Genomic DNA, 12437 nt, shown 5'->3' with positions numbered 1-12437 from the left:
AGTTTGCACCCAGAAAGTCTACAAATATACACATACTTCTTGCCTTCCCAACACTGGTATAAAAAGTGTTTCCTTCTACCTGATAGAGGATATAGAACCAAATACCATCCATTCTGACTTCTCACAAATAGTGTTCTGGTATCTGCAAAATCTGCAAACACCTATTTCTAGGTCCTCGCATTTATTATACATATATTGTATTAAATATAAAGCAGTTTTCACTTCCCTTTCAAACTGGAATCCAAAGCAAGGACTGTACCGAGCAAGATTTCTCAGTCTTACAGGGAAAAGACTTTATCCATAATGGGGAGGAAAAAAAATACATCCAGATAATCAAATATACCAAAAGCAAGTACTGTTGTTCTGCCAACTAACCTATTTTAGAGAGATGTTTCCATTCCAGAAACAAGGGCCATGTATCTGTATTCCATTACCTAACTTAAGCGTTTAGATTGAGCAAATTAATAGAGTATGGTCTCAGAAAAATAACTCTTTGGTTTTTTTTTAAATCAGTATCTGCTCCTTACAGGACAGCCAGTAGAGAGCTAGAGACAAAAGAACCCACACAACAGCATTAAAAAATGAAGAGATGCATCTTTAAACACATGAGTTTTGCAGGGACAGCATCCTATTTGGGGGAGTTGACAGCTTAAGAAGTGTCTTACATACAAACATGCACTTGCAGGCATGTGCAGCTTTACTGCTTTTTCATTTGCTTTGTCAGTGAGAGGCAAAAGGGGGTGTATGCACATACATCAGCTCTTGTATGAGATCACAGGAGAATTCAAACTGAAAGCGACCTCAGAAAGCCTCTAGTCTAACCTCCCACTCAAAGCAGGGCCAGCAATGGCAAAAGGCCAGGTTTTCCAGTGTTTTATCCATCCCAGTCTTGAAAAACTCCCATGTTGGAGACTCCACAAACTCTTCAGGCAACCTGATCCACTGATTGACTGTCCCAAGGGGAAAAGGATTCCCCTTGAAACTAGTCCAAATCTCTCATTTCAGTTTGTGCCTGTTGTCTTCTCCTCTACCTACCTGTAGGGTTTGGCTAAATAAGTCTTCTTGATGACATCCCTGTAGATATGGGAAGGCTGATAGCAGGATTCCTGAAGCCTTCTCCAAGCTGAACAAGTCATTTCCTCATTCTCCCCTCATAGGTCATACACTCTAGGCCCCTGATCAACTCATATACTTAATAATCTTCTCTTTCATAACTTTCAATCTCATCTCACTATCTGCTGACAGATGATCATACCAATCTTGATTAGAGCTGCAGTTCATAGTTTGCTTTAGTGAATTTAAATGGAACAAGTGGTAGAATTCTTTACTGCAAGATGATCCCTTGCAACAGCGTAACTGCTGCACTTGATAAAGCAGCAATTGCAGTTACCTCCACAATAAAGCAAAAATAAACACACTCATTGACAGCCTGCCTTTGCCGACCAGTTTGACCAGGCTTTCTTCTACTCTGTCATGATATCAGTGATCCAAACACTGTCTGAAAGAACTTCTTTTAAAACTAGAGAGCTTTAAAGAAATAAATAGTCAAGGTACACCAATGACATCTCAGAAGTTTACAGAACATAAATGAAATACCAGATGCCATGAGTTACATTTCAACAACTATTACACAGTTGAAAATTTAAGACCTGCGGAAGTACCTCAGAAAACAAAAATACACTTTACTGTATTTTTTATCACATCTTCTAGAAGCCTTTCTTGATTAACATTTTAACTAGTCATGATCATTAGATGACAGCAAGCTTTCAGAAAAATGAAGAAAAAAATTAAAACCCTTTCAAAGGCTATTTCTCAGCAAGTGTTCTCAATTTGTCACTTGTAGAAAGACTGAGCTAAGCAATACCAATGCTCTTCAATTTAGCTTTTGTTAAAAAATAATAAAGAGATTTCATGTAAGTTCAGCAAGTTTATTTTCTTTGAAGTATGTATTTCTGCATGCAAATGAGAGGAATGCATACAGATTATATATAGAAAGAATTTAAAAAACATCCACCACCCCCTTATGCAACAGAAAGCTAAGGAAAAAAATCCCATAGACTATCATTTCAACCCTTGACGCCCTAATAATAGCCCAACAGTAGACTTTCTGTCACAATCTACTTTGTTTTGAATTATTAGTTCATTTTGTATTACTAGTTCATTTGAAATAGAGTCCTGTTTTCATTGTTGCGGCAACTGCTGTATTTTCACATTGAATTTCGTCTGTACACAGAACCACAAAAGTTTACATGCACTTAAACTTGACCTGGTCGACCTGGTGGTACAGATGATGAATCAGTTCCTGGAAAGTTCAGGACAAATTCTATTCTTCCTGAAAACACCCAGCAACTCAGCTGAAGAGCTTGTGACATGGCCCATACCTGACAACCTAAATCTAGACAAGAACTCCAGAGCTGACATGTAACCCTTACCTGTAAAAAGCCTGAGCAGATCTGACACAAACTATACACTTGATTATTTTTTGACATAATTAAGCTGAAGCTATTTTTATATATTACATTTTCTTATCTGATTACACTAAACAACTATCTCTAGTTACAGAAGATGCTGTAAAAAGTTTTATTGCACCATTTGGATGTTTTCCTTATCCTGCCATTCAGTTATAGAATCAGTACGCTGAAAACCTACTCTACAATCAAGAGGTAAGAACAAGAAGGGTTCTATAAAGTACTAAATGTACAAGTCCTTTGGAGTACATTTACTAAAATAAACACTTTTCCTATCAATAAAATCAAAGCTCTACAAACAAAAAGTTTGACCCAAGTTTTTATATGAAGCATACAACTACTAGAGCAGACATGTCAATAATGCAAAAACTTCTCTCTCACATCACTTGGAGTTAACTGGATCAGCTATTTACAGGAACATGCTGAGCTCTCCAGGAATGCAACAGAAAATCAGGTACACACCTATACATTTCCTAGCCCTAACAGATCAGAGAGAAGCTAAGAAAAAACTTCTGGATAGAAGCATCAACTACTTCTGTCACCTACTTTAATAAAACCAGGGATTTTTCAAACTGAACTGGCATGGCCAGCACACACAATCAAATTAGCCCACTTGCTTTAATAAAATTTTGACTAACAATTTATTTCATTAGAACAGCTCCTTTTACAATACACATGGGCCTTGTACCCACAATTTCCACTTTGTAGTCTTTGAACTCACAATACACCTGGGTGGTTGCAGAGTCACACTTTTAAGCACTTCATTCCTCCAGCTCTTTGATACAAACACAACTGTACCTGCCTATCCCACAAACTCCAATTCAGGATGTTTTTGGGGTTTCTTTCAGAATGAGTTTTGTGAACCTGTGAAGTGTGACAACTGAATACAAAACAACTGCCCTTGCATGCCTTCAAATGAAAATGAAAGTAGTCTTTCCCCACATTGACACACCAATCACCTTGGACATGGCACTGAATTCCATGCTACTCCAGAAAGGCTCATTGATTACTGCAGCTGCACAAGCCACTAAGAGCAAATAAACAAAAACCCAGAGAAAAGTTTAGCTCAATTTCTGAAGAGAGAATACTTTCCTAAAAGCTAACAGTTTTAAGTGGAAATTCATAAAGTTCACAGGTGGAAATCGTCAATTAATAGGTGCGCTGATTTTCAAAATCAGTTATCAAAGCACACAAAGCACACAAAATAATTATGCTCTCAGCAAATACTACACAATGTCTTCCATACCATTTTTGTAAATAGTCCAGTGCCTCCAAACGAGCACCAATCTCAAATGTGATTCCAGGACGATTTGGAGGCTTTTTACTCATCTTGATACTGTCTTTTTCACCACCTTTGAGAGAAAGAAAAAAGTTGCATTAAAACACATTATGTTGTTTAAAATGTGTCACTGACAGCAAATATATTCCAGAGAGTGAAAAGATGCAAAATTTTGATCCTGACTTTGTATTAACTGCTTATTTTATAGAAATACAGTCAAAGCCCAAAAAATGCATAAAAAAACACTCATACACACTTTTATTCAGATTTCTTTCCCTTAAAAAATAATCTATTATCGGTATCAAGCCAAAAAAAGAATAGGGAAAAAATGTAGTGCTCACCTCTGGAACTGTACTAAATTGTAATTCCTTGACATCCTTTTGGAGCAAAACTTTAATTTACCTATAGTCAACACGTGTGCTCTCCGCGGATGTGGAAAAGGTAAACCGAGAAAAACTTACCTTACCAAGAACAGATAAACATGGCCTAAAGGACAAGTAAGATGGAATTAGCACCAACAAAAATAAACAAAAATCCATCTTGACTCTTTCTATGCACTCTGGAGTCGCACTCATAGCAGCAAGTTTCAGTCACAACTGGCTTCTAATTTTATTTTGTAGCTCAGTCACCATCACAAAAAAAAAAAAAAAATCACTTCTGCGTGCAACTACTGTCGCTATTACCGTGACTTTCTGCGGCGCTCCCTGTGCCACCCCGAGCGCCCTTGCCGGGCGGCAGTGCCGGGATGCGGGCTCGGACCCTCCGCGCTCCGCACAGAGGGGTGAGCGACACCCGCAGCCCCGTTTCTCGGCAGGGCTGCCCTGCAAGCGCGGACACACAAAGGGCGCAGCCCAGCCGGGCTCGGAGCGGGTGGGCGGCGGCCCGGCGGGGGCTCGGCGCTCGGCACAGCCGGGGAGGCCCCGCAGGACCCCCGGCTGCGGGCGGGGCCCGACGCGGGCAGAGCCGCGGGCGCCGCCCCGCCAGGCCCGGTCGCCGTGCGGAGGGCGCCGGAGCCCCGCCGCCCGCGCCCCGCCCGCGCTCCCTCGGCGTTCCCCCCTCGCCGCCCCGCGGCCCCTGCCCTTACCGCCCGCTCGGCTCGCTCGGGGCCCGGCGCGGCTGCCGCGGGCTGTCCGGCACGGCCGCCCCTCACCGCCCCATCCTGCCCGCGCCCCGCGCGCGTCACCGCCGCGCGACGCGCCCCGCCCCCGGCACGTGACTGCGGAGGGGCGGGGGCGAGCAGACAAAGAGCGGCGGCCTCGGCTGGGGACAGCGACACGGGGACAGCGGGCAGCGGGCAGGGCACAGCGGGCAGGGCACAGCGGGCAGGGCACAGCGGGCAGGGCACAGCGGGCAGGGCACAGCGGAACACACCGCCAGCCTCCGCCGCAGAAATAGGGGAGAGCGGAAGCAGTTGGCCTGCGGAGGGCAAAAAAGGTAGTTAGTTCAGGGGCTGGAGCATCTCGCTTATTAGGAAAGGCTGAGGGAGCTGGACCTGTTCAGCCCCCAGAAGAGACACTGAGAGAGGAGCTGGTCCAGGAGAATCTGAAGGGACAGTGTCAAGAGGATGGACCAGGCTCTGCTCGGTGGTTCCAAGTAATAGGACAAGAGGAAACGGGCAGAAACTGATGCACAGGAAGTTTCACCTGAATAGGAAGAACTTTACTGTGCGGTTACCATGCACTGAAACAGATTGCCTAAAGAGGGTGTGGAGTCTCTCCATTAATTCCAGTGGGCACAGTCCTGTGGAATGTGCTCTACAGTGACCCTGCTTAAGCAGGGAAGTTGGACCGGATGACCCACTGTTGTGGCTTCTAACCTGACCAATTCTATGATTCTGTGAGAGGGAGAAAAAGACTCAAGGATGGTCACTGAGGTGGTCATGGAGCTGCCACAGCCAGTGGCTGGTGGCCACAGGACAGCCCTGGCCAGCCAGCAGCCTCACAGTGGCCTGTCTTAGCCTCCATTTTTTACCCATAAAACCAGCTTCATCTGATCCACAGATATTCTCACTTTTATTCATCCCAGCCTCCCCCCGTGCTGCTGAGAGCAGGGTGAGTGAGCAACTGGGTGGGTGCTTGTCAGCTGGTGCAGCCAGCCCCCTGCTGTCCCTGTGACACCCAGTGTGGTGGTGACTGGTGTGTCATTCTTTGCTGTGCTGCTTATCACTATGTTCTGCTCTGCCTGGGAGACCTGTGATAAAAGCAATGAACATGAGACAAGTCTGGTATTTGGCCGCTGCATTGCTGCCATCTCAATGCTTGGGGAGCCATCTCATGAAGACTTTCCTTCTCTTCTTCTCCAGGACAGATGTTCTCAAGTTTGTAATGGCAAGATCAGCATCTTACCATCATACCATCATACCACCATTGCCATCATACCCCATGGATATGATCAATAAACTAAATGTCAAGTTTCTACCAACAAATAAAAAGGCTTTTCTAGGTACAGTGTATTTCTGGTAAGTGCCTATTCTGGGTAGCAGTCAGCTTGTGAGTCCTTTCCATTAAGTGACCTTTAAGAACTCCTGTAAGTGTATTGAGTTTGTGTGGCAAGATTTTGGTAGTGGGGGGGCTACAGAGTGGCTTCTGTGAGAAGCAACTGGAAGGGGCACCTCTACATATAGTGCAACTGAAGCTACATGGAGTAAGGAGGTAGGATTGATCACACAGTGGGCTCAGATGAGGAACTCCCAGTGCCCTTGAATGCTGAAAAGAGGTCACCATTGGGCCAGGAGGCAGAGATTTCAGAGCATCATCTGAGGAGGTGGCTCAAGCCCAGAAGTATAATAAATAGCAGAAAGTGAAAGGCAATATGCACTGTTTACCAATGCATCCTGTTGTGTTGTGCAAAACCATTTGATGTGCAAAACTACTGGGTGGAGCAGAAGTCATGGACTAAATTAATTGACTGGACTTGCATGGACATTTGGGGGATGTCCCACAGAGTAAGGGAATGACAATTGCTCATATGTGACATGACAAGGAGGGGGATCATGATTGATGGTGATGTTGATAACATACCGATGAGGTGGCTGTTGCTGAATAACACTTGCACAGTGCCAAGGCTCGCCTTTTTTAAAAAATTTATTTATCTTCCCTAGTGGGTAGGTAGGGAGTGGGCAAGAGACTGGGAGGGGACAGAACTGAGACATTTGACCTAAATTGGCCAAAGAGATTCCGTGCGATAAAACATTGACCTCAGCAAGAAAACCTGGGGCAGAAGAAGAACGGTGGGACATTTGTCTTCCATGGTGACCATTGCTGAGAGACTGGAGGGGTATAGATCTGCTGATGGGAAGTGCTGAGTGCTTGCCTTTGAATGGCTTGGGGTTTTTTGGGTTGGGAGTTTTGGTTTAGGGGTTTTTGCTTTCCTTCATTTATTAAACTGTCCTCATCCAGATCTGTAAACATTTCTGGAGGTGGTGGTCGAGAGCAGCTGATCATGAGCCAGCAGTGTGCCAAGAACAATGGCATCCTGGCTTGTATCAGAAATTGTGTGGCCAGCAGGACTAGGGAATGTTATTGTCCCTCTGTACTTGGCACTGGTGAGGCCACATCTTGAGTCCTGTGTTTAGTTTTGAGCCCCTCACTGTAAGAAAGACATTGAGGTGCTGGCACATGTCCAGAGCAGAACAACAGAGCTGGGGAAGGGTCTGGAGCACAAGTCTGATGAGGAGCAGCTGAGGGAGCTGGGGTGTTCAGCCTGGAGAAAAGAAGCCCCAGGGGGACCTTGTCTCTCTCTACAACTCCCTGAAAGGAGGTAGCCAGGTGGGGGTCAGTCTCTTCTCCCAGGCAACAAGTGATAGGACTTGGAAAAGGCCTCAGGGAAAAGGCCTCAGGTTGCACCAGGGGAGGTTTAGATTGGATATAAGGAAAAAATTCTTCACAGAAAGGGTGGTCAGGCATTGGAACAGGCTGTCCAGGAAAGTGGTGGAATGACCATCCCTCAGAGGGTTCAAAAACACATGTGGGTGTGGCAGTGGGGGGGCATGGGTTAGTAGTGAACAGAGTCGTGCTGGGTTACTGGTTGGACTCAATTATCTTAGAGTTATTTTCCAACCTTAATGATTCTATGATTCTCACTTTTGTTCTTCCCATTCTTTTCCCTATGCCACTGCTGGGGGAGTGAGCGAGTGGCTGTGTGGGCGTTTGGCTGCTGTTCAAGGTCAACCCATCTGCTTCATTTAGTCCCCAGGAGGCTGCCTCCCACTTGAGGAGTCTTTATAGACAGACTGTTCAGTAGGATATTTTAGAGTATTTGCTAGGATATTTTTTTCCTCCTGAGATTTTCCCTTGTTACCATTTTCTGGAAGGTGGTGGCAAACAAAGGAGACTGAAGGAAGGAGGCTTGAGGAATAACAAAGGAAACTAAATAAGAAAACAAGAAAAAGGAAACTAGAAGGAACGTTTTTTCTTCTTTTTTTAATAGAAAAGTTGCCATTGCATTCATGTGAATTCTCCAGCTCATACTACTCTGAGTAGGGTTTTGATGCAAGCTTTAGTTTAGAGGGTTTGTTACAGGATAGTGAAGGTTGTTGTGTAAGGAATGAGATCTCTTGGAGAGGGAATGAATATGCAGCATCAGGATACTGTTAGAAAAATGGAAGTGGTTCTGTCCAAGGAAAGGGAGATGGGGGAAAATAAAAGAGGCAGTGAGGATGGGACTGGGTACATGGGGGTCACTGAATCATGGTCTTGGTTGCTGGAGGCTGTCTGGGTCATGCTATGGTGTGAGAAGGGCTCAGAGCAGTGTGTGACACCTTGAGCATCACCTTGCTGCTGAGGCTGTTGGGAGAGGAAGGCAGAACTGACAAGAGGTGGCAGGGCACAGCAAGCCCCAGGTATTGATCAATATGGACAAAAAGCACATCTGCACACTCACAAAAGAGCACAGGAGGACAAGCCCATATAATCCCCTGCCCTGGCAGCTTCCAGGAGCAATCAGGCCATCAAAGGCCCATTTCCTCAAGCTCAGAGGAGCACAGGGACAAATGGCAGGTGGGAACCAAAATAAAGACTCAGAGGAAGGGAAATCCAGTGCAGGATGCCAGGTGTGACTCCTACCACACTGCCTTCAGAACAGCAGAAGCTCACTTGTGGTGCAGCAGTACAGGGCAGCATTTTACTGCACTATTATCAAAACATTTAGGAAAACAAGGAGCCCCAGCTGGTGTCCCCATTTCTTTGCTGCCATTTCATGTGTACCACCCCTGCTCTGCCGTATCCCACAGACACCCACAGCCTCTGCTGGCCCTGGCTTGTCTATCCCAGTGCCTCCTCACCTCTGCACGTGGCCCAGGACCCCATTTCAGCTATGCTGTTCCACCATAAAGCCAGAAAGAAGCAATTTTGGCCAAGGCATTTTTTATATTCTTTTAGCTCAAAAATATAGCTCAATATCTGATATTTAGTCTTGTCTCCTAGGAAGATAAGGCCTACATGGCTGCACTGCCTGTCTGCCTTCTATTTTCCCGTTCTTCACTTACTCCTAAAACTTCTGTCTTACTTCAAGCTTGACACAGAGAGAGAGATCTCATCACATTATCCCAACCTTTTCTGTTAAAATGCTCAACTGGGCAGCTCAGCCGGGCAGGGGAGGGTGACTGAGTCAACCTCTCCATGATGGAAAGACTACATGGTTATTTTCCTTTAGACACCAGAGCACGACAAGAAAGAGATGCAGGAAAAAGGATTTCACTTTCTGCTCCTCATAAAATTTGGTGTTTAGTCTTGTCATGAAGCATATCTTCAGCTTTGTCGTGAATATACAGGCCATAAATTGGAAACCAAACTGGATAGGAGATTTTATATTGCCAGTCAGTGACTCACTGAGACTTGAAGGGGGGAAAGAGAGGATTTCATAATCAGCTGAGCATGAGCTCATGATGTGCTGTTGATGCTGAAAAGACTAATGCAGTCTTTGCAAAGCACATGCACATGGAAACACAGAGTAGGAGTAGAGAGGTGACTTTTTTGCTGCACTTGGCACCAATACGTTGTTATTAAAATAACTTACTGTTCAGAAAACCCGTCCAAAAACTGGAAGGGTTCAGGAAAGGTCTGGGAGAATGATCAAACACCTGGGAAAAGAAGGATATTATGGTGAGAAACCCAGACACCAGTTTGTTTATTTTACCATTTGTTTTCTCTTGTGGGCGATTGGGTTAGTCCATAAAAGAGCTACTTTAAATGTCAGATATTACAATTGTGAGGTGACAGTCAACAGAATAAAACTTCATTGTTGGTTTTATCTTTATTATAGTAGAAAAGCATATTTAAAATTACTGCTGATTCTTGTATTCAAATGGTGTCTGCACAGCCTCAATCTAGCAAACGTGCAGCAGCACATCTGCACTGCTCTATCCATCAGCTTAGACAGCTTGGCTGTGGCCTGGCTCTGCTCTGTCATCATCTGTCCTTTTCCTGCTACTTCTTTGGTCTATTTTGGTTCCATGTCTGACATCAAGTTGCTATGGCCTCCTCTTCAGTTTCTCTGCCCTTCTTATTCTGTCACCCCAGAAACTCCCTCCCATCCAGAAATTCCTCCCTCCTTCTGTGAAGATTTCCATTATCTCACAAAATACTTCTCTTTCCCTTTTAAAGCCCTGAATTTTCCAGATGCTGGGAAATACCCTAAAGTGGATTAATTTTGAAGCATCTGGCCTTGCATGAGAAAAGAAAATCACTAGCACCCATTGCCATGGACACCAAACAAAATAGTAACCCTGTGGGTTTGGGACATCAACCCCATCGTTTTCCAGTTTTGAAAGATACTGAAGCTGGACGTTTTTGACTGAATTACTCACTTTTTGGAGTGCCTTTAATTCAGTCAGTAGTTTCTCTCAGAGAGCTGGCTCTTTGCTCACAGGTGCTGTGTTTCACTGCACGCTGGAGAGGTGACATGAAGCTGTAAAGCAGGAGTAAGGTTCCCTACTGGCGGCATTTTAAGGGTGAAGTACAGTAAGGTGAGAATGCTAAGGAGTGAGACCTGGTAAATCCAGGTGAGTAATGAACTTTGCATTTAGCATGTAGTTCCTACATTAGTGAAAGGGTCCCAGATCCATGCAAAAAAAGAGAAGAAAGAGCAAATACTGACATTTGATGGGGTTAAAGGAAATCTTTGAGGCAGAAATTGCTGCTCACCATAGTGGTACCTCCTGACACTTTGCATGGCTGGAAGGGAGCATTTCCCTGTTTTGGATGCTGGCAGCTTTGCTGTGTCATGTTACAGCCTCACTAAACCACTTTCTGTGTATCATTTGATATTTCTTGGGGGCACACGGAACATTCACTGCACTGTGAATATTGTTTTTCAATGAATGTTAGACCTCTTGAGATGTAATTGTGCTTTTGCCTCAGAAACAGTGTTGTGCAATGTGTTGCTTACTTATGCCTTTCATATTGCAGCCATATGTCTTGGATGGTGTTTTGGCTTTAGAGGAGATTCTGTAGATTGGAACACATCGGTAAATATTTTACTGAATTTTCTTTAAAGCTTTGATGAGAGCAGTGCTGAACAAAAGCTGTAGTAGTAATACCTGCTATATGCACTGATTTCCTACATTGTTTCCATATGAGATTGAAATGCAGTATACACTTTATGGTGGATTGACAGAGCACTTGACTCACAAACATTTCCCAGTGGGAAGCTTTTCATGGTCGGCATTTCTGAGAGCTGACCTCTGGATGGACAGAATTTGCAACTTGTGCTGAAGGAAAACAGAACTCCAAAACTCAAGTGTCCAACCTGATGGAGTCAGTGAGAATGAAAAAGTATGCATCACATCTGCCAGCAGGCAGTACCAATCACTTTGTAAAACTAATGTGATATTTTCCTGTCTCTTTCACGATCCTGTGTAAACTGGGGTGTTCCTCAGGGGCTGAAGGATGGTTGTTGGTTGTCAGATTAGCCCTTTGTGCACAACCCTGCCTGTAAAATGCCTGTAATGCATTTGTTCACAGGAGCACGTGTTCATGGCAGGGGTCACTTGTTTTTTGGTACTTGGCCATTGAGTCTGTGCTGGTGTCACATGGGCAGGTTCCTGGAAGGCTATCAGAGTTCTGCTCTCCGTCCTTAATTGCCTTGTAGGCCACATTCGAATCCTTGATCTTTATGCAATGCTGGATAGCATCCAAGCTGTAAAACCATTCTGCCTCTGGTGTGTCATGGTCTTCCGCTGAGGCTGCCTGTGCCACTGCCTCTCCTTAGCCATTGAATTAGTCCGAGACATCACTTTAAATCCAGCTGGAAAGGCAAGCCTGGCACGGGCAAGGCTGGAAAAGTTGCAAACAGCTCCAGAAAGGCCTGTGGACTCTCAGTACAAGCCTTACAATCTTAGACTTTGCTTAAATGCAGGTATACAGGCAGAAAGAAACTCAGTCAATGTCAGACTACAGAGAGACAACTGATAAGGGCACTGTGTAAAGACAGGCATTTCAGAGAATGTTGTTAGAGTATCACTGTCAGTTGTTACTTGTCTTCATTTATGCCTCACTCAGTAGGATTTATTATAGAAATGACCATGACATCAGTATGATCAGTATTTTGCCACTATGCTGGTTTTCTCAGAAACCAGTGGTTCCAACACCTCTCAACGATAGATTTTCAGTATATATGAAGCATGCTATGATCCTTTACAATCATATGTTGGCCAGAAGCCTTCACTGTACATTGATATATGACCCTCTGTT

At 44.6% G+C, this 12437-nt stretch overlaps 1 protein-coding gene across 4 annotated transcripts in view; it reads right to left on the bottom strand.

Annotated features, from left to right (window-relative positions):
* The window catches only part of PHF20L1 (PHD finger protein 20 like 1), a 57701-nt gene extending 52762 nt beyond the window's left edge, over nucleotides 1-4939 (bottom strand). For 3 of the 4 annotated variants that reach the window (XM_085053614.1, XM_085053615.1, XM_085053616.1), the window contains exons 1-2: nucleotides 4832-4939; nucleotides 3715-3821 (exon numbers count right to left, since the gene is read on the bottom strand). In XM_085053614.1, coding sequence (XP_084909740.1) covers nucleotides 3715-3797 — 83 coding nt within the window. In that variant the 5' untranslated portion in view covers nucleotides 3798-3821; nucleotides 4832-4939. The remainder of the gene's footprint in view (nucleotides 1-3714; nucleotides 3822-4831) is intronic. The other variant, XM_085053613.1, reaches the window with a different exon arrangement.
* Nucleotides 4940-12437: the final 7498 nt, after the last annotated feature.

The sequence above is a fragment of the Lichenostomus cassidix genome, chromosome 2, assembly GCF_008360975.1.
Source record: "Lichenostomus cassidix isolate B80296 chromosome 2, HeHo_3.0, whole genome shotgun sequence".
In the NCBI taxonomy this organism is placed as follows: Eukaryota; Metazoa; Chordata; class Aves; order Passeriformes; family Meliphagidae; genus Lichenostomus; species Lichenostomus cassidix.
The sequence above is the reverse complement of the archived record's forward strand: the minus strand, read 5'-3'. Positions and strand labels throughout refer to the sequence as shown.